Source organism: Caenorhabditis briggsae (assembly GCF_000004555.2).
Source record: "Caenorhabditis briggsae complete genome, chrIV, whole genome shotgun sequence".
In the NCBI taxonomy this organism is placed as follows: domain Eukaryota; kingdom Metazoa; phylum Nematoda; class Chromadorea; order Rhabditida; family Rhabditidae; genus Caenorhabditis; species Caenorhabditis briggsae.
The window spans coordinates 5,154,776-5,177,473 of record NC_013487.2 but is presented as its reverse complement, the minus strand read 5'-3'; the positions used below and the strand labels follow the sequence as shown (position 1 = coordinate 5,177,473).

Here is a 22,698-nt window from a genome sequence, read left to right as displayed (position 1 = left end):
TGCTCGTTTTGATCGCTTCAATAAATGGAAAATATTGTTAAAAAACGAAGAAAAATAAAAATAAACCAGAAATTAGGTAGGTAGTTAAAAAAAAGAAATTCGAAAAACAACTGTGCAATAGTTCGTCACGGTGTCACATACTAAAAATTGTACAGTACTCCCGGCGGAGCCGCAATACTGCTGCAGATGCAATTGTATTACGGCGGCAATTCAATTAAAGGCTGCAAGTCTATTTTTCAAGTGCCCTCAAGGGGTGCAAGTCTATTAGAGGGGCAATTCAAATAGAGGCGCAATATTAATACAGATTTTACGGTAGGTCATATTTTTCATTTTCTCATGGTTTTTGTTAACTGAATATAACACAAGGAATTTGATTTTTTCAGGTTAATTTTTCTGCTGATTTAATTTTTCTGCTGAGCCTGTAAATCCGCTTGCATGGCATACAATACCGATCATGATTGCTGTCGTGGGGCATTCGGTACTTCGGATAAATGCAAACCAAGCGAAACTTCACGAATGTTCAAAGACGCATGTCCACAAGCATACTCCTACGCTTACGATGACCCAACTTCCACGTTCACTTGTAGAAATGCTAATTATGTCGTTCAATTTTGCTAACTTTTTTCTCTGAAATTCTTTGACAGTCGAATAAAAACGTATTTTTTTCCAACTTTTATAAAATTTGTAGCATTGCAAATACAGTAAAATCTGCAATAGAAGGGAATCACTTGGGTTCAAGCCAATGGGTCAGAAATCGCGCCCCAGTAAACGTGAGATTTTAGTAAAAATTCGCTGCTGAATTATGTGGCTGAGGATCAAACTTTGAAACGTTGCACGAAAAAATCACGCGTTGCAACTCGTTGATTAAAACTAATTAGGTCAAATCCACGTCAACTTTGAAATTATTAAATTTCTTCTGGTCTAAAAGTTATTTGGGGCGCGTTTTTTGACCCGTTGGCTTGAACCTAAGTGGGGGAAGTTCTAATAAAAAATGGGAAATTTATTGAAACCTGTATCTTCAATTCTCTTCTCAAAGATTCGAGTTTTGAGAAAGCTTCATTCTAGATAAAAGTCATCAACAAAACTGAACCAGATACTCTGCATCATTTTGACAAGCGAACGATGATGTAGCATCATCGAATTGGAAGGAGAAGGCTGTTGGACACGCATCCTTGAATGTTTGAGCCACGTGGCTTCTGAAGCACGTATCTGGCGTCGAGAATGCTCCACGACAACATTCGCGATCAGATCGAAGAGCATCACAAGGGGATCTGCTCCGACGACGTTACCGTTCTCTCTTCTTCTTCCATTCGTGATTCTCATTCTTTCGGGACACACTTCGTTGATATCCGAGATGCAACCACCGGCACGTTGGCAGTCTGAAAATTCAGTTATCTTTTGAAGAAACAGTAACCTTCTCTTATTCTCGACTAACCTTTTCCTCCGAACGGCTCTATCAATATCGGAATATTATATCCATTGATCAGTGACACAGAATACACATCTTTATCGTTCGATTCGTCCAAACTGAATTCGGCAATGGTGAATGGGAAGCGACCTAGAGTACCGTTGCATTGTTCGCGATTCTAGAAAAAAGGGTTACTGTTTCAGGAAAAACGTAACTTGTGTTGTTTGCCTAGAAATGGGATAATAAATTCGAGTTTGGCTCAATTTATCTCGGTTCCTGTGAGAAATATAAAAAGTGATCCGCTAACGAAATGTTCACTCTATCATCGACCAAAATGATTTGTTGAACTTTTTTGCTATCTTTCCCAGGAAAATTGATAAGTGCAAAGTAATCACTATGGGACCCTTCTTGTGATAGGAAGATTGGTTCACCACCATGAAAAAATCCCTGATTAACTTAGCCTTATTAATTGGTAAAAAAATAGTGTTAACTAATAAGTGATGTTCTGTAGTATGATTATACGTTTACGGATTACGGATTTACAGATTTTCTCAGTAATTCGGAAATTTTACGGACCGCTGTAAAGTTGTATCCGTAAAACCTGAGAAGCTCGCAAAATGTTGTTTTTGGTTAAGAAAATCTGTTTCCCGAGTTAGGCGTCATTTTGAGCATGAAGCTGTGCTAATTTCAATATGATAATTCAAAAATGTTTCACAGTTTTTTACCATCAAAGTTTTATAAAGCCCCAAAAAACGCCATTACAATTAGATAATCTGTCACTTCAAATTTTGACCAATATTTTTTTGAAAATCCCTGTTTCATTTAGTCTAATTAACTAATAAAGACGATTTTTACTAATTAATTTTAGGTTGGTAAAGAAGTAATGCGCGTTTTTGATGTACTTTAACCTTTCGCAAAACCAAAACAAAATGATATCAATCGAGGGGCCATTCCCCATTATTATCGACCACTTTCTGCCAACGTATGAGCAAAGAATTGATGTCTCTTTTGAAGAACTACACTAGCTGTGGTTTGAAGTAGTTCGCACCAAACGCGCATTACTTTTTACCAACCTATTAGATAGTTATTTTCTTTTAAAACATATTTGCCGCAATGATGCTTGTTACAGTTTACAGTTACTCCAACACCATCAAATCAAAATCTACCGAAAACTCCCATGTGATCAAAAATTTGCAAACAATTCGGAACAAAACTTCTTTTTGTCTTTAATCTAATTCTTTCCATCCAAAATTCCTCACCCCACAATTCCCCGTTGCACATCTCATACGACTATCACAAAATGTTCGTCCCCAAATGATTCCTTGCCAACTGTCCTCCACGGAAATCTTCCGATCCTGCTCGTTGTCCAATCGGAAGCCACCTCCTAAATGTTTTATTTCTTTGAAGAAGTTTCTATTTAACCACTGGTCATCGTCTCGGAGTTATTAGCTTTCAAAACACTTCGAAACCGCAAATAATTCTAGAATCTTCTTCCCACTTACCAGCAGGATTTCCAGGTCCAACAATTCCAGGCCAGACGGGAAATGGGCATCGATTATAGATGTTGATTTGTCGGATGCAATAATAGGAGTTCAGTGGGAATAGGAAAGCAATTAGGAGGAAAATCATTCTCTTTTGGATTTCTCTTTCAGGAAGAATCTGTTTTTATAGAACTCCCCGTTAGAGTTTTTGATGGTCATTTCTGTTGATTTAGGTGCTAAACCGTTAGGTGAAAAATAAGCAAAACGCTGAGTAAATAAAACTTTTGAGTTTTTCAGAAGATATCTATTTTGAGAACTATCCCTCTCTTGTTTTCTTCCAACAGTTTTGAACTTCTGAACTTGAAAAGAATAGAGGACAACAGAATGTTCAGTCAAAGTTTTATTAGTTTTCGCTGAATGGTCTATTGTTCCGTCAGTGACAAAAAACCGTCTCAAAAGTTGAAAGACATCAGAACCCATGAAAACATTTTTTCCGTAGAATCGGTATTTTTTCCGTTTCACTAAGTCTTTGTAATCACAGGAATTTCTCCAGTATCAATTCGTACCTGCCTTGAGGCAGTCTCTGTCAAAATTGGATTTCTTACGGCTTTTCTTAGGCTTCTTTAGGCTTCTTTAGGCTTTAGGCTTCCTTTAGGCTTCCAGCACAAGATATTGGCTCCCAAGACAATTTATCGCTCAAGAATATCACATTTTTAAACCGGGAATCCTTTTTTGGGAAAACTCCTTATTTTTCAAAAGTCGAATTTGATCTCTTTAAGTCTTCCAAGCCTGTGTACTTATTGTTAGAACTGTTTCAGACTATTCATAAAATGATGATATTTTCTAAACCCTCTAATGAGTGTGTATTTTTACATGATGGTATACCGTTTACATCCACCCTCTTTCTCAGTCTGCGTAGCCGGTATCGGAGCAGTGTCTTCAACATTTCGCCCGCAAGTTCATCTCCTCAAGGAACTTAAATTAGCGAAAATTTCGAAAACCCTATTTTTTTTCTAATTTCTTTCCAGTTGGAAGACATCAGAAACCTTCTGTAGTTTGATTACTTTCTAGATCTCAAACTTTCCAATTCTAGTGAATTTTATTATGAGAGAAAAACTAACTCTTGTTGAAACAAATGTATTGCTAATAAGCAGTATTCTCTGAGCAGTATTTTTTTAATTTCTGCAACACTGACCAACCAATGACTCCTTATCGGATCGGTGGGTTGGAATTGGAATACAACTAATGTTCATGATCTTCGACAATCAACTAGCACGTATATTTTTGACCTAGATTTTTAGGAGTATTTTCAATGTTTCAGTATCTTTAAATAGTTTTATTTGTTTTTCAAAAACTATTATGTACCATAGATCGAACTAAAAAAAAACGACTTTGTCGATTCGCCAGACACCACCCCAAGAGTTTTAGAACCTGAAACGAAACTAATTTCTTCGGGTTTTTTTGTTTTTCAATGAGAACCCTGACCTTATCGCAAGAACAGAACAACCTATAAAAACTGTCTTATTCAAAAATTGTTCTCAAATCACCGAATTTTTTGTTTTCACATTTTCAGTAGAATGATCACTATTGGTTTTATTTAAATTTTAAGCGTATTCAGGGGTTACAATTTTCCAGCATATTGTTTTTCATTCTTCTGAACAAAAAATGGGAGAGGTTCCATCCACCTGAAACTTGTGGAAACAGAAACAGTTTCAATTATTTTGTAAGCGCAAATTGTTCTTGAATGAATCATACGAAAAAAAAGCTCGTCTAGTACTCAATTACCTTCAAATTACCAATCAGTTTTCTTTGTTTTCTTTACACAACAATAGCCAATTAATAGTACACGAGGACTTTAATTAAGGAAACAAACTTTCAGATCGTGTAGTAATTCTCAATGCGTAGAAACAATAAGCTTCATATTTTTTCAGAAACGTTAACAATATTTCGAAACTAAAACTTTTGGAATTTCTTTCTCGCTTTTCAAAAACAATTTATTCATCACTGATTGTGAAATCTTGTACCTAAACATATTAATCTGAAACTGTGAAACTTTGCATACATTTTTATATTGAATACAAATACGAAAGCAAATCCTGAAACCGTATTTTCCATACTTGAAAAATCCAGAAACTAGTAATTTCCTGGTCTTCAAAAATAATTTGAAGACTCACCCCTGCCTTTTAATGATATTTTGTTTCAAAACAATTACAAAAATCTAATCAGAACCCATATCAGATGTCCCTTATCACCTAAACCGTTCTAAACCAAAAACACAAAACGACATAAAAATGGGTGATCACTCCTTTCTCATCAGCTAACAATAGCCTCGTCACATGAAAACTGGTAAATCAGTTGTTCGGTAAAAAGTGGGAGTGTCGTCCTTGACCTTCAATTTTTCTAATTTCCTCTCGAACCCATTTTTCTTGTCCTCTCGTTTCAATTCCGATTTGATATCGTCATTTGTGTAACTATTGTATTTTCCTTTCTAATTTTTCTCGTAAATGTACATTTCATACGTTTGTACGTATGTTCATAGCAACCTCATCATCATCATTATCATCTTGATGATAGATAGTGGGGCAAAAAAGACAAATGTTGTAGAATTTAACAAATTTGCTTCTTCTTCTTCTTCTTCTTCTTCTGTTTCTTCTTTTTTTTCACACATTTCCCGCGAATCATTTCTAGTTCTAGTCACCTTCACCAAGAGGTGTCTTTTTCTTCTTTTTTCAAGACTTTTTTTCTGACATTTTGCACGTCATCTATCAATTGGTATTTTTTATTGGAAAATTCTAGAAATTCTTTAAAATTTTTTTTCAGAATGACAGTACCCCTACACCTAGGGGTCAACGATGTACCGAGTGTCAAGGAGATTTTCGGGTTTGGCTTTCAGGTTAGATATGAAAAGTGGAGTGCTAAAGGAGTATTTTGTTAAAAATTGTAGGCTTACTGTAGACTATTTGAAACAGAAAAAAAACTGAAATTTTTCAGTGCGAAGAATATTCATTGGATGTTCTAGGATTACTGTAAAAAATTTGTTTTAACTTTTTTCAAAATTCAAACATCAACATATGTGCCTATAATGAGTAAGTAGTTGAAATCAAATCGATGAAACATGCATTTATTCAAAAACTAAATTTTTTTTAATTCTCCAAGTTTCAAGACCAATTTTAGAATTTCAGCGCCTAGGTTTGAAAATCCTTTTACTGTAAGTTTAAGTTAGTAAAAAGTTAGTAAAAAGAGCAATATCAGAGAATTCACGCTGGTTTTAACAAAGAAAATTATAACATTATTGGAACAGAATTTCTTTTGAAAATCGGAATAAGCATTCAGAACTACCGTAAACACTCTAATTTTGGGTTTGGCTTTCAAGTTAGTTGCTAATATGTGAGACATTATTTTTGTTGCATGCTTTAGGATTACTGTAAACAATTTGAATAAGATAAAAATTGAAATTCTACAATGGAAAGAATATCTATAAGATTTCTAGGATTTCTGTAGAGAATTTGAATCAGTATTTTTTTTTTGAAAATTAATATTGTTATTCACTCCACATTGTTAGTATGCCTATATTGAGCTCGCATTTGACATCAGATTCATGAAATATAAAACTTTTGAAGCTAAATAATAAAAAAATTCTAGTTCCAAGAGAAATTTTCGAATTTCAACTTCAAATCTGAGCTTTAGTTAAAATGTTTTACTTCACGTTTTATTGCACCAAATAAACATTGGAATGCATGACATTTTTAATGAAGAAGATTATAAAAAATCTGTAACGGATTTTTTTTTTCGAAAATGAGAATCAACATTGGAAACTATTTGTGAACATATGAGAGGGTAATCATAAGAAGAAATAACACAGGAAATTACGAACTCATGAATCAGAAAATATTATTTTTGTTATATATTTGAGGTCCTAAATTTATGAGGACCTTCTGAAATTAGCTGGAATCGAATAATTATTAAAAATTAAGAGGGTAGCCATGATCTTTTAAATTTAGAATATACAGTACGGGCAATATCTATACGACCCCCTTACATTTTGGGTGCACAGACAAAACTAGAAATGATATCAAAAAGCGGTAAACGCCATTCGATTCACAATCAAAAATAACCTCTAGACACAAAATTTCACAATTTTAGCACTTTCCCTGAACATGCACCGTCCTAAAAACCCATTTGCAAGTGGTCAATATATATACGACAACCGGGAAAAGGAAAAATCTCAAGTATTTTAGAGAGCTAAATTGAACATTTTTGGTTGGAAACTGCTAAAATAGTCCTAAAACAGCATATGAAAAACTGATCTTGAAATTCGGTGATTCTGATTTTTGTAGAAAACTTGATTGAACTATTGAAATTCAATATTCTGTACAAAATAGCAATTTTGATGACAATTTGAAATACTTAGAACATTTTAGACAGCTTTGAAAAATTTTCAGTTGGGTATACTTTTTCAGCTCAAAGCTCGAGCTCAGATTCAAGTTTCCGAGGCTCAAAAAAGCTTTGAACACTCGCAACATGTTCATGATCAGTACTAAAATATTCCCTCTAATGTTCAGCTCAAAATCTTACCTAGAAGCAAAGTTTTTTTATATATATTTCGTTTATTCGAAGGATTTGAAGAAATAAGGAGTGATGGTGGTAGTGATGGTAATACCGGGGAAAGAAAATGGTAAAAAACGAAGCTAAGAAGGACTAACCCGCAAGAGTTAGTCCTAATGTGGGGAAGGAAAAGAGAGATAGTGGTAAGTTATTCAAGATTTATTCCAAAAATCTGAAAAATGGCAAAATTGACTGAAAATAATTTTTTCTGAAACTTGGACAGAGGAATAAGTTTATGTATAAACTGTCAAAATATGCTGTTTTAAGACTATTTTAGCAGTTTCCAACCAAAAAAAGTTCAATTTTGCTCTCTAGAATACTTGAGATTTTTCATTTTTCCAGGTGGTATAGACATTGACCGCTTGCAAATGGGTATTTTGGACGGTGCTTGTTCGGGGAAAGTGCTAAAATTATTAAACTTTGTCTCTGGAGGTTATTTTTGATTGTGAATCGAATGGCGTTTATCGTTTTTTGATAACTCTTCCAGTTTTTTCTGTGCGCCCAAAAACTAGGGGGGGGGGGGGGTCGTATAGATATTGACCGCACTGTATCTTGTTGTTCTGAAACTGAAAATTTAGATTTTCCAATTTTTTTGAACAAAAAAAAACTTTTCAGCAAGCCATGCTCTGCATGTCCGGTCTTCTCGTCTACCCATTTCTCATTTCAAATTGTGCATGTGCCGGAGCAGCGGCAGTTCAGCTACGCGTTCAATTAATCTCTGCGACATTCGTCTCGTGCGGGATCGCAACTATTCTACAGACCACTTTTGGATTAAGGTATGATGTTTATGAATTTTTGAGAACAGAACAAAGTATTAGGTTGTTTGGAAAGTTCCTCCCATTTTTGAACCACTGTTTTCAAACTTAGTTTTTTATGAGCGCGGTGAAAGCGAGAAAACTGTCGTTTTATCAGTACATTGGTGGGGTCTAATAGTGTCTACACCCCAACGGAGATCATTCTCCTCTTTTCGTGTAGTGAGATATGCCCACCGTTTTCGTCCCTAACAATTTACATTTTTGGACTGCCCTTCTATTTTTATTTCTATCTGATCGGAAATCTGCTGAAACCCATCGCCAGTATAGGTGAACAAAAAGATTCATTCTTTCCAACTACCAAATGGGCTTAGGTTTGGATGCATTAAGAACAGGGATTGAAAGGGACTCGTCTCAAACTGTGCGGGATATATCAAGTACATCAGTGGCAAGCCTTTCGTCAAAAAACCACTGATTGATAACCCTCGGCAAAGTCAGAAAAATGGGAAGATACGGACCACATCTTTTGGCTCAACGCAACTTTGTTTCACGTGTGGACACCTGTTTGAATCTTCTCATCCTGCTTTGCGCACATGAATGGTGGGATCAAATCATTACTAGTGGTGATAAATGGGTAATGTATGATTACAATGAGCGACCAGCCATGAGGGTTGACAAAGGCGCCCAACCACCGGGCGTCCCGAAAATCGTGATAAAAAAGGGATGTTGTCTATATGGTGCGTTGACTATGTTGTTTAATCCGCCGTATAGTTCAAACCTTGTACTTCTTGTCTATCACTTATTCACTCTTTTCTAACGTAGTCTTGATTGAAAAAAAAATTACCTCAAAACAGGATATCAAAAATGGGTTAACTTGATTTTCAATTCGCTGTCACCGGAGTTTTGGAAGGACGGCATCCACAATTTGGTGGGGCGTTGGCAGAAAGTCATTGATAACAATGGTCATTACCTTCAATTTATCCGACATCGTTTTGACGTTTTTTACATTGAATGTATCTAACGCGAAAAATGAGAGGAACTTTCCAAAAAACCTAATAGATACTGAAATTTTTTGAAACACTGCGATTTATGGAAAATCTGAAAGAGGTAATCAAATTTTGACCCAATTTATCTCTGCTCCTGTGATAGATACCGAAAGTTGGTCAACTAGTAAAATGTTAGCCATATTATTTCAAAAATTTTATCGGTCGATCTTTTTTAATTTCTCTTACAAGGGAGGTCTTTTCAGAAAAGCTTTCAGAATTTTATTATTTTGGACAGGGGTTAGTTGACCCGCTCAAAAAGCCCCTGTCAAAATCTGTATATGCACTTTTTCCAAAAATGCTGAAAATTTTTGTCTGAAAGTTTCGAAATCCTTAACCATTGCAAGCCGCTCTTCCCTCTGTGAAATCGCCTCCTGGCAACCTCCAGGGAACACCGCTCACATCAACCCATTTGCGTTCTGTTGTTTTCAGCGGCGGGGTGCCACAGGTGATTCGTGATTGACCAATTACAGATGAAGAGCTATAAACGACCCAATTACTCACCTACCGCAAACTAGTTCTTCTACAATTGAACATTCACGAGCACATTGCGTATCTTACTAACTGACCCTATAAAAGGTCTACAATTGACCAGTCGCGAAAAATTCTTGTTTTTCCGTTTTCGAAGTTCTTTCACCTATTTTGGTTATTTTTCATCGTTTTTTTCAGTTTCCTTCGCAAATTTTGTCCGTCAATTATTATTTAACCTACAAGAGCATACTAGAATACTGTCTCAGACAGTATTTTGCTTTTTATTTGCAGAAAAATTGAAAAAATGGCCAGGAGACAAATGTCGGAAGCTGGAAGTCGAAATTTCGGTTTATTCAGGAGATAGCACTGCTACTGTACTTTCAAAAGGTAAGAAGTGTTCAGAAAGTCCGAATTTCAAATCCAATTTTACAGAGAACCAGGAAATTCTCAATTTTCTGGTACGTCCACTGAGTACTCCAGAAAAGAAACGACTGAAAAAGAGGAAGGAAGAAAAACTGGAACGGTGGGTAGATTTGAAAAAAAAATCTGAGAAAAAACTTGAGATTTCAGTCGGAAGTGTCAAATTAGCTGATTTCGAGAAAATTTCCAGCCGATAACTTTTGTCAGAGGTATAGTACAAAAATTAGGGGAACTTAAAATTTCGATAAATCATTTCAGTTTGCTAACCGAGATTCTACAGCGTCTTCTCCTCCCCCACTTGGACCGTCATCGAAAAAGACAAACGCTGACAGAAGTAGAAGCTTCCACGCCGTTCCAGCCAATACGATGACAGCGGAAGAGAATAATATAACTTTTAATTAATTGTTTTTTCGTTTTTTCTTGTTTTTTCTGTGCAATAAACAATTTTTAGCAGCTGCTAGCATCCAGATTCGAAATAATATATGCCAATTATTGCTCTCGCGACAAGCCAATTGTAGGAGATTTGCTCGCGATAGGGCGAATATTGGTCGTTTGCGGTGGCGCGTTCGCGATTGGTCTGTAAATGGCCTGCGGCAGGCATGTTCCGATGTACCCATGGCGATTTTCCGCGAACAATATTTCACCTATTATAGACACTGCGCGAATCATCTGTGTGGCCGAGTGGTTGTGGGCTCGTGTGGTGAAATTGAAGGTCTGGGGTTCGACTCCTTCCTTTTGTGTTTATTTTTTGCTTTTCAAATATAATTCCCAGGCACGTAAGAAAAACATGAGGAACGAATATGAACTTAAAAAATAACATTCTGTGAAAAAATTGAGAAATTTCGAACGAAAAAAATTTCATCAAAAATTTCGTATGGGATTGACCATCAAAAACTTTGAAAATTTTGAAAAACATTACTTTGAAAAAAATTTATGATTTCTCCCTGTCAAAGTGGAGGATTCGGGGGAAATTCGAAAATTCGCGCAGAAAGCCATTTTGAAGCCCAAAATAGGTGTCTGGGAATTATATTTGAAAAGCAAAAATTAAATAAGAAAGGAAGGAGACGAACCCCACACCTTTAAATTCACCACACGAGCCCACAACCACTCAGCCACCCCGCCGCTTGAAACAACAGAACGCAAATCGGTTGATGTGAGCGGTGTTCTCTGGAGGTTGCCAGGAGGCGATTTCACAGAGGGAAGAGCGGCTTGCAATTGTTAAGGATTTCGAAACTTTCAGACAAAAATTTTCAGCATTTTTGGAAAAAGGGCATATACAGATTTTGACAGGGGCTTTTTGAGCGGGTCAACTAACCCCTGTCAAAAATTAAAAATTCTGAAAGCTTTTCTAAAAAGACCTCCCTTGTTAAAGAAACCGAAATAAAATGGTTCCAATCTTCCAGGTTATCAGTTCTTCATGGTCCAGCAATGGCATTTCTACCACCGTTGTTGGCATACAAGACACAAAATCATTGTCCGTATACAGGCCATGATAATGTGCCGCAAGAATTTTGGATGGGACGAATGAGAGAGGTAGGACCATTGAAATGGAATATTTTATATTCGAGATTTTCTTCGTTGCATTCGGCCATGACCGATAGTCATCACAACGAAAGCTACCGTAACCTGAAAACAGTTTCACTTTCCTGAATTATTTTCTCGATTTTCCCACTTTTTGTCCAGTTTTCTCTAATTTTTTCCCCTGAACAATTCAGAAAATGAATTGTTTTTGAAGTGAAAAAAATTACTTTTAAAGTGAAAAAAATACCTAGGAGAATAATAAACCATAAATTAGAAATAAATAATTTTAAAATGTCACAGGCTAGATAATTGGTTCTTAATGACAAAGTTAGTTCAATCACGTCTTCGGGAAGCTTGCATTTTTCATCGACATCATTGGTTGTTTGATTTCTTTATGGGAAATTTTTTCCAGATCCAAGGAAGTCTCCTCCTCGCCTGTCTTGTATTCATTTTCGTCGGAATGACCGGTATCGCGGGTCACCTTTCCAACCTAATCGGCCCCATTACCATCGTCCCTCTAATGCTGCTCCTTACCACTTCAATCGTTCCAACCATCGAAGAGAAACTCTCACTTCATTGGATTTCTTTAGTGTAAGTCCGCTACAGTAATCCCACCCCATCTCTTTGGTATTCTTCTACAGTATGCTTCTAGTTGTCGTTCTGATGGCAGTGTATTTGGAGAACACTCGGGTCCCGATTTTCTACTACAGTACCAAAAAGAAGCAAATCGTAACCACAAGGATTAGGCTGTTCGGACAATTTCCAGTAAGTTTTAATTTATTTGTGAACCCAAAAATTATTGCTTAGTACCTCCTGAGTATGCTTCTGGTCTGGTTCATTTGCTTTGTCATGACCATAGCCGACCTGGAACCTTATAATGGAGCAGCAAGGACAGATAACAACGTAACGATGATGGTCCTGAGAGAGTCACCATGGTTTCAGATACCATTGCCATGTAGGTTTTTTATTCAAGAGTGATCTATTGTCAAAATTCTATTACAGTACCATTCGGAATGCCCAAAATCAGCGCAGGAATCTTCTTTGGCTACGTGGCATCTGTATTCGCTTCTATCATTGAAAACATTGGAAGTTATGATCTTTTAGCAAGAACCAGTCAACAAAAACCACCACCAAAGGATGCTATCAACAGAGCGATTGCTGTGGAAGGTAAGATAGTTTAACCTACTGAATGAAACTTAAAATGTGAAAATATGTAAGCATCTTGAAACAGAAACGACGTTTTTTTTTCCCAAAAGTTTCCGAAAATATCTCTTTCCTGCGCTTTTTTCCGATGGAACGCAGACACAGGACCGTAAGACTCAGCCGTTCAGTTTGAAGCTTTCGCCTCGAGAACAACGCTAATTTTATTGTAGTATTTACTGTAGCTATAACTTTTTTCTCTCGCTTTAATTTAACTGCAGCTAATTTAACTGTAGTTTTACTGTATGTACAGTTATTCGCGTTTGAGCGCATTTACAAGACGTTCCGAGAAAAACAGCGTGTGTAAACGTGCTCGATTTATAAACAAATAGGCGTTCGTCTCAAAATCTTCTACTTGAACTGTCGTTTTTACAGTTTTGTGGCTGTTCTCAATAGGAAAAATCGCGAGAAAAATTGATTGTAAAAAACGTTCCGGAAAGATCGACGAGAACAGAAAAATTTTTTTTTTCGGATCGTCTTGTAAGCTTGCTCAATACGAATGACCATACTACAGTAAAATTTGCGTTTGTCTCAACGCGAAAGCTTAAACTGAACGGCTGATATTTAGTAAGTCGCTATTCGGTATCGAAAGAAAAATTTTAAAAAAACGTTCCGGAAAAAAACCTGTGTAAAACAGAAAACTTTGTTTTCAGGAGTCGGTAGTCTTATCGCTGCAGTCAGTGGTGTTAGCAGTGGAGTCACAACCTATGCTGAAAATATTGCTCTCATTCACATCACAAAAGTCGCCAGTCGAACTACAATGCAATTCGCTGGTTTCGTATTAATTCTTCTTGGACTGTTCTCGAAATTCGCGGCCATTCTCGCCTCTATTCCCGACGCTCTTGTTGGTGGAATCTTGACGATGGGAATCTCAATGATCGGAGGAGTCGCGTTGAGTAATTTGCAGATGATCGATTTGAAGCTGTGCCGGAATTTATCGATAATGGGGTTGTCGTTGCTGTTAGGAATGATCGTCCCACTTCATTTCGAGAAACATCCAGTGGACACTGGCTATTTTGAAATTGATAACGTCTTGAATATGCTTCTCAATATCAAAATGTTGGTTGGAGGCATGGTAGCAACTTTTTTAGACAATACTGTTCCAGGTCAGAATTTTCAGATAATATCATGTTGAAATGCAGCTAATTTTTCGAAGATTTTTAGGCGCCACACGAGCCCAACGTGGCTTCCGGGACTATCTCCGAGTGTCTTCCGAATCCGACGTCTCCACTTCCACGTCATCTGAATCCATCGAAGTTCTCTCTTCGTCCGACGCCTACACGTTCCCAGAAGCCATTCAGCGTCTACTTCGTGCTGTTCCAATCCTTCAATCGTTGCCAATCTTACCGAAACTCACAAAATCTCAATACAAATCGAATCGGGTCTAAAACTAATAATTTTTGAATTAAATAAAGAAATTCTTCAACAAACTCATTCTAGGTAAAATTAATATAAATCATTTATCATATTTCAAAATTAGATCGACAAAAACGCGCAGCCGCCACACCTACCAATGGAAAACTCCAAAGTCTAAACTTAAACAAAACTTCTTCACAAATAGGGTTCTTACTAGGGAAGGTTGTAACTGGGGTATGGGATTTTGATATGAGGCCTATATCATTCGAAAGCTGGGAATGAGGCATTTTCAAATATATATTCAGATTTTGCTGCGGACATTCCAGATCCAAGAAAATCGAATTTGAAATTTGGCTGAAATTCGAATATTTTGAGGGCCAGATCTCCCCCCTTTCTTATATGCATTGTGGAACTAGTTGAAAGCAGCGACTGGTGGTGTAGCGGTGAAGAGGGAGAACGGTAACTGACTAGGGTTGGGTTCGATTCCTCTCTCCTTTGTTTGTTTTTGTTTTTGTTTTCGGTCTTTGTGGAAATCTTCAAAATGTTCCGAACACATTTTTCAAAAAAAAATTTCATTTTGATACTGAAAAATTGTACTTTCTTAAATGTTATAAGTAATGTCTAGTTTTTGACTATTTCGTTAATCAACACTAAACACTTTCACACAGCTTTTGTTTGTCAAAGTTCATAAGGATGGTTCGTTTTAAGAGCCACACATCAATCAGACATGATTTGTGTCTATGATTTCTCAAATTTTGAGTGTTACTGGGCGATCATCGTAGTACTACGGTTTGTTGAAAATCAGAAAAAGAATCAAAATGTCTTGATCCCGAGAAGAAAATAGGTTATCAAATTTTGTAAAAAACCTAATTTGCTCGTTCTTTTTCGTTTAATACCTTTTCGGCCGAAAAAAAATTTTCAAACATTTTCAAAAAAAAAGTCAAGGGGGTACCCCATGGAACTTTTTTTCAAAATTTTTTTCTGAAAAAAAAACGCTTAAACTTGGTCACATTGTACAGAAACTTCTAAATTTGCGATCACAATCAAAAAAAAACATCCAAAATCTTTTGTAAACCATTAACTTTCTATTCTCAAAAGTCAAAAAGTGGTTTGAAAAAATGACTCAAAAATAGTTTTCAAAAGCATGTAACCACAATTTCAAACAGTTTCAGAGAACACAGTATGATCCTGTAAGTTTTTCATGTTTTTTCAACAAAAAAAATTTTTTGGAAAAAAGTCACCATGGGGTCCCCCCTTTGCTTTTTCAAAAATGAAATTTCAAACTCGATTTTCTCGAATATGATAAGTCCGCAGCAAAATCGAATTACATTTTTGAAAATATCTCATTTTCAGCTTTCGAATGATATAGGTCTCATAACGAAGTCCCATACCCCACAAACAACCTTCCCTAGTTAGTAAAATGATGAGCTCTACAAAACGGATCTAAAAGCCTGCTGCTGTCAGAAGTTCGGAAAAAGATTTGTTATTATCCACTATTATTCATGTCTAGGTTAAGAAATATCAATTTTATGACACCATGTCCCTTTTTGTCTATTTGTTCTCTTTTTCATTCTTTTTTCTTTTTATTCTTCCACGTATTTTTTACGTAATAAATACAATACAATACAATGTCGTTTTTATGAAGAATGCCAGGCAAAATCAAGTGGGAGAAAAGAGAAAAATAAATTATTCACAGCACAGCGGTTAGGGTAATTTCTAGGTGGAAATGAAGAAATGAAAGTACAAAAATGTACAAATAGGCCCCACTGGAAGAGGGAAAATCTAGCGAGCCAGACAATAAATAACAAAAAAGACGAAAAGGGCGAAGAGAATGAGATAGCACAGCATGTTCTTTCCACCGGCTTTACTCACAATGCCCAAACGGCGCATTGTGGATTGAAGAAGGCCTTTTGATGAGTCGAAATCGTTGTCCATGTCGCTGAGAAGGCGATTTTGCTCACGAACATCGTCTCCGATAGCGATTGTTACCTGGAAATTTGGTTTAGAAACAATAGGCATAGTTCTGGCGATTTGAGAGGATTTTTTCCGATTTTAAGTTGAAAACTCAAGAATTTTAAGTTAAAAATTACAGTCGATTTTATGTTAAGAACTCACTCGCTTCAAAGCGGCAACTTTCGACGAGAGACCGTTCACCAAATCGTCATTGTGTCGCTCCAAATAGTTCGAGTCCTCGTTTGGCCCTGAATCTATATTTTTCATAGAAAATCTTTTAATTTATCCATAGAAAATCAACTCACCTCGCATATGACCACCTCGAAATGACATTCCACGTCACTTTAAGCCGGAAATAGTCTGAAATTTCAGCAGGAAACCGGTATTTATCAGCTCCGTAAATCGACACGTGTGTGGCGCCACAAACGACGACACGTTGCGGAGCGCGCAGTGTTTGCGGACGAGACCGGGAAAGTTGCAATTTCGAAGCGATTTGCGATCAGCAATTCCGTTTTTTTTGCTTGAAATTTGGTGGTTTTCAGTCTAAAGAATGGCTGGAAGACAGAAGAGAAAGCGAAAGAGGCGTCCAAGTGTAGAAGAAACTCCTGCAAAAAGAGCCAGGCGAGAAGAAGAGGGAGAAACTTCGAAACCTTCGAAAAAGCCGAAGACTCCAAGGACTCCCAGGACTCCCATGATCCCGAAAACTCCCAACTCTTCGAGAAATATTCCAAGGACACCCAGGACTCCGAAAAGGACGCCAAAGACTCCCAAGGAGCCCGAGGAGACGCCGAAAAAAGCAAAAAGAACAAGAAAGAGGAAGAAGAAGGATGCGGAGACTCCAGAAGCTTCTAATCCTACAAAATCAGCGAAAATTCTTCGAGATACATCAAAACGCCCTAAAAAGGACTCGAAAATCTCTGAAAAAGCTTCAAAAACACCCAAAAAGACCTCGAAAAAAGGAAATTCGAAAAAGAAAGCTCCCAAGAAGAAACCCGGACTACCAAGGACGAAGTCTCGAAAACCTTCTAGAACTCGGAAAAGCATCGGAAAGCAGAAAAGGAAGAAGCTAACGAAAATCGGGGAACTTCGAGGTGAGTTTCCCCCCAAAAATTGAATTTTCATCAATAATTCTGTCTCAGTTAAGAATAGAACCAAGAAGCGTCGCATGAAAATTGGTTTGGCTCGGAGAAGATTGGAGCTAAGGAGCAGAAGACCAAGGATCAACGATATTCGACAGAAAGTTGTCAGAGTGGTGAGTTAAAAGATTTTTTTGAGTTTTTTAGAATTTTTTCCAAATTTTCGGATTTTTTTTCATCAGAAAAGCGCTAAAAATTGGTGAAATTTCGATTTCAAAAAAAGAAAAAAAAATCGAAATTCTTTTTTTTTTCAAATTCGAAATCCCTGAATTTTTTTAAAAGCCCTGAAAATTCGGAATTTCAGATAGAGCGATCGCTTGTGGAGGCTCCGAAAATTCCACTCATTTGTCATCTGTTCCAGGATAGAGATTCGTTGGGAACGCCTAGTAAGTTGTTTTGTATTTTTCGATGTTTTGAAATGCCTTATTTTGTGTGATAATACCTTAAAATAGCCCAAAATTGGACTGAAAACGTGCTTCAGTTAGCCTAAAATTTGTCCAACATTCGTCTAAAATTGACGAAAATTGGCTTAAAATAGCCCAAAAACTATTTAAAATCGTCAAAAATAGCCCGAAAATCATCTTGAATAGTCGAAAATTGACTGAAAATGGTCCTAAATTGATATAAAACGGTTACAATCGATTTTTAGGGGGGGGGGGGGGGGGTTTCGATTTGCACTAGTTTTCTGCACAAAATAAAGCATTAAAAATTTTCGCCGTACGCCACCTTCAAATTTCCATTTTTCCAGGATCCCTTCTCCGCCAAGTCCTTCGTACTCTGAAAATCTCCAACTTTGTAAAACGAACCCACCTGCTCAAAAACAATCACATGAAGTCTCTTTCCAAGTTCACCACTCTCTTCGTCATCGAGGAAGACGAACCGAATGGTCCACTCTACGTAAAATACTGGCCTATTTACAATAGAGATCTAGCCACTGTCTACGTGGATAGACTCCCAGAAGCCTGCAATGAAGCACAGTTGCTGCGTCTAGCACAGTGTTATGGTACTGTAGCTGAGCTATCTGTTGGGAGAAAAACCACTAGATGGGTTCGCCCGCTGTTCCATCCGAGGAAACGACAACCGGGACATCCTCCGGCGAAGACGTGGCACAAGTGGATTCCTAAGAAGAAGCCGTTGATCAACGTTGGAGGTCGTCCGAAGCCATTTGGTTTCGTTCGATTTGTTGATCAAGAATCCGCGGAGAAGATGATCAAGGAATTCATTGTGAATGATCCATCGGTTATACATCAGAGAATGGAAGAGAAGAGGAAACAAGAATTGGAAGAACAAATTCAAGAGAGACCACACCAAGACCCAGAAGATGAAATTCAAATTCCAGATATTTTGTTCCCTGAAGAAATTGAAAATCTAGTTCCAATTGTCCCTCGAGAATTCCCAAGACCTCGACCATACGTGGATTTACAAATGATCAAAATGTTCAGAGAAATTCGATATTTGAAGCGGAGAAGACGGCGGAGACCGTTTCCAATGTACCTGAGGCTGTATAAATTGCAAAGGAGATTTGATGAACTGTGTCGGCGAGAATACATTTGTCTCCGAAGAGCAGGAATTATCGATCCGAGAGCTAGGATTCGGAGGAGAGAGAAAATGCAAATTGTGAGAAAACTTCACTAAGATTTGGTTTTTTGGGCAGAAAAACCTGTAGATTCACATAACACTGAAGCAAAAATTCAAAAAAATTTCGAAAAATTCGTCATTTTCTGGAAACTTCTTGAAAGTTCTCAAATCTTTATTTTGAATTCCCGCCAAAACTGAAATCGCCGAAAACTTCGAAATTTTTTAGAGAGAAAAATTGACTTTCCTTCGATTTTTTTTGTAAAATTTTTAGACCTTTTTATGTTTTCTAGCTATTTTCAAAGAATTTTTTCTCGATTTCTCCTTTTTTTTTTGGTTTTTTGTCTGAAATTTTGGTTTTTTGTCTGAAATTCGATGGAACGGTTCTCGTTAAGATTACTGTCTGAATTTTGGCGTGATTGTGTTTGCAAAAAACACTACAGAAGGAAATTAGATTTCTACAGTAATCTACAGTAACCTTCAATGAACACCGTTCAAATTTAAGACAAAAAAAATCAAATTTAAGACAAAAAAAACCCGGAAAAATTGAGAAAGAATCTTTGAAAATAGCTGGAAAACCTAAAAAGGTCTAAGAATTTTGCGAATAATCTTTTTCGAGATTTTGCCAATTTTTTATTGAATTTTTTCATTGTTTCTATATGAGTCTACATATTTATCTATACTCCGTATATCAGTAAGTTTTTTCCGCTCGTTTCAAAGCCTGTCAGTAATCCCGAAAATTAAAAAAAATCTACCGTAACCCAGAAATATTTTTTTTTCAATTTTCATATTTTCAGCGAGCAGGATTCCCCTCTGAATCAGCTATAACTCGAAATTGCGGCCGAGCTCCACCACCATGCTCCCCGAAAAACGAAGATGATGAACCACAGAAAACCCCGTTTCCCTATTATATCAACAAGAAAAAACGATTAACCAAGAAAGAGAAACAAAAAATAAAACTGGAAAAGGCTGAAAAGAAGCGGAAGCGAGAGCTGAAAAAGAATCGAAAATTCAAATTTCGAAAGCGAAAACCAAAAGGAACATTTTATTTGGATCGATGGGTTGACGGTAGAATTATTAAGAAGAGAGTTCGACGGAGGAAGAAACAGAGTCGAAAATCGCCGAAATACATTCCCGGTGGACAAGTTCGTCGCTTTTTCCAGGACATTCAAGTGCTATCGCTGAAAAAGTACAAAGAGCTGAAAGAAGAGTATTTGGAGTTGGTCAGAATCGAGAAGGAACGAGCCAGAGAGGAAGCAGAGGCTCCGCCCCCAGCACCGGAGCCCGCGCCGGACCCAGAGAGACTAGAAGAGCTGATGGAAGAGGATGTTCCTGAAGTACTGGAGGAGCCGGAGCCAGCAGGGCTGGATCCAGAGTGGGAGGATCCCGATATGGACGATAATGAACTTCATGATCCATTCTTTCATGTCTAAAATTTTGATTTTATAATTTTTTGTACTTTTTCATTCTCTTTGTTTTCAAATCCAAATCTTTCTTCATACCAGGGATGTTCGGAACGGGATTCCGAAAATTCCGATTTTTTGGAAACAGATATAATCCGGAAAAGTTACGAAAAGCCCATTCCGAGCATCTCTCTAAACTACTATCATATTTTAATCACATCTCCTTCTTCCCCGTTATATTTATCTTCTCATTACTTTTCCGATGCAATCGAACTTTGTTTCCGGCTGTTTTCCACCCTTAAAAAATCACCTGTGATGTATCCCAATATGAAAACAGTTTTATCATCATCAAAAATCTAATTGAAACAAAAATTTTCAGATTTATAATATTTTTCATTGTCAGAAAAAAATGTTTTCTTAAATTTGTCGAATTTTCCTTCGGTCTTGGACACCTTCTTCAGGGTTGGCTTGACGCTGAGAAAGAAGAAGAAGGAATATGAATTTTGAATAACATTTCTAGAAGTTTAGGAATTCAAATTTGCGATTCCAGGACATCAATTCAGTACAGAACAATGAAAGTTTTGAATTTTCAAAAGTAGTAATTAGAATTATCGCGAGATTTTTTGGTTCCTAAGACTGATTCGAATTTGCAAAATTCGGGGATTTGGAACATTCATGAATGACAGAAAGCGGCATTTAATTCTGTTCGCACTGATAGTGAGTCGGTTAAAAAAATTGGATTTTGAAATTACATATTTGAAACAGAAAATAAAAGTATTTCTAGAAAACTTGAATCGCACACATCCAGATTTAATTTTGAAACTTGAATAAAATCGAAAATTCTAGAAAAGTATATTGCCTGACTGAAAATCGGGAACATATTTTCCTGTTTCTAGCTCAACGTAATGGGAAAGGGGAATCAGATGATTCCAATGCTTCGAAAACATTCTAAGTTTCACTGTTCCTGCATTATTATACCGTCAGTTTAAGTTTTCGGGATGTTGATCAATGATACGGTGGAAGCCTAATGACAATAATTCTTCATAAGAATCATTGAAAAAGCAACAATTTGATTTCAAAAATATTGAAATCCGTTACATTGAATCAAAATCAGCTTTTCAATTCTGTCGGCAAAACATCCATTCTTCTTAAAAGTTATTTTGAAATTTCCGTTAATTCAGGATTAATTTTAGTGAACCTTTTTCCTGAAAAGCTTGTGGAAACATTTAAATTCTTCACCGTTACATATTTTCATCTAACTTACTGAAGAATTTTATGATTACTCATTCGTGTTGTATCGCATGGTATTGTTCATAAAAATACTGTTTTATTCTGGACATTTCAACAACGGAATGCATGGTTCCATTAGTTTGATCGTTACCTAGAATATTTTTTTTGAGTTACACCCTGATTGTCAATTTGGAACTAATTTTTCTAGGTTCCTGTGAAAGATATGAAAAAATGGGTAACTAACAAAATAATCGTCAAAATCTCCCAAACGATCAGTGAACATTTTTTTGCCATAGCTCTCAGAAATCGAAGAAGCCTAGACAGAAAAAATAATGAAGAATTCTAGAAAAGCGTAAGGTTTTACTGAGAATCTGTCTTTTTAAAAAATTTTTCAAGCTTGTTATTGTGAATGGGAAGTAGAATTAGTTATATTTTCAGTGACAACTCAAAACCGTGATATTTTGTTTTTCAAAATCTCAAATTTTACTGTTCCTGCATCATTATAATGTCTGAATTTTCAGCATGTTTACCAATATATCGATGTTATTTAACCGAATAATTCAATTTTGCATTAAAAAATCATTGAAAAAACAACAAATTGATTATACAAATGTCTAACAAGGGAGTTACTTGAGGGAGCAGTTTTAACTTTTTTTGTAATTTTGGGAGCAGATAGAAGAGCTTATGAGGATTCCAAATCTGTTAAAAAAATCAGAAAAATGCTCACGTGAGCTGAGTTATGACCTAGAAAAGTTTCCCTATGATTCAGCAATTTCTCGTGAATTTTTTTTCACGGAATAGTGTATTTCTTTTAAAACAATAGATTTCAATCAGCAGTGTAGTAAAGTGGTAAAATGGCAAGTTCAGAGGAGGAAGGTTGTAGGTTCGATTCTCCCGATCCCAAAAATTTTGAAAAAATTTTTTTGTTTTATTTTAAGCCATAACTGGCTCTGGATAAAATTTACGCAATCTAAACATGTTTTTCGGGAGTTTCTCGTTATGAATAGGCATTTTCCAGAATAAAAACAGACATTTAATTTTTGAAGAAATTCACAAATATGCTCATGGGTTCATTGAAGATTTTTCAAAAATTTTTTTTCAAGTTTTTTTGTTTTGTTTTATTTCCATCTTCCAAGCGCGTATT

At 36.4% G+C, this 22,698-nt stretch overlaps 3 protein-coding genes across 3 annotated transcripts; 1 reads left to right on the top strand and 2 right to left on the bottom strand.

The window, feature by feature from the left end:
- Positions 1-1,056: 1,056 nt before the first annotated feature.
- Positions 1,057-3,037, bottom strand: Cbr-thn-6 (the record flags this gene model as incomplete). The annotated part of the gene is made up of 4 exons (XM_045235260.1): positions 1,057-1,379; positions 1,436-1,586; positions 2,668-2,792; positions 2,911-3,037. The coding sequence occupies 4 exons, from the start codon at positions 3,035-3,037 to the stop codon at positions 1,057-1,059; spliced, it is 726 nt and encodes a 241-aa protein (XP_045096955.1).
- Positions 3,038-5,710: 2,673 nt separating this feature from the next.
- CBG20102 lies at positions 5,711-18,804 on the top strand (the record flags this gene model as incomplete). Its single annotated transcript, XM_002633950.1, is given in 17 exon segments — positions 5,711-5,782; positions 8,110-8,270; positions 11,584-11,713; positions 12,114-12,292; positions 12,343-12,466; positions 12,509-12,656; positions 12,704-12,873; positions 12,878-12,892; positions 12,895-12,912; positions 12,915-12,939; positions 13,539-13,555; positions 13,557-14,007; positions 14,066-14,283; positions 17,008-17,221; positions 17,350-17,462; positions 17,651-17,732; positions 18,095-18,804. Coding segments are annotated over 17 exon segments (2,847 nt in total), but the record flags the coding sequence as incomplete, so codon positions are not given.
- Cbr-nbet-1 lies at positions 16,040-16,543 on the bottom strand (the record flags this gene model as incomplete). Its single annotated transcript, XM_002633951.1, has 3 exons — positions 16,040-16,246; positions 16,373-16,458; positions 16,516-16,543. The coding sequence occupies 3 exons, from the start codon at positions 16,541-16,543 to the stop codon at positions 16,040-16,042; spliced, it is 321 nt and encodes a 106-aa protein (XP_002633997.1).
- Positions 18,805-22,698: the final 3,894 nt, after the last annotated feature.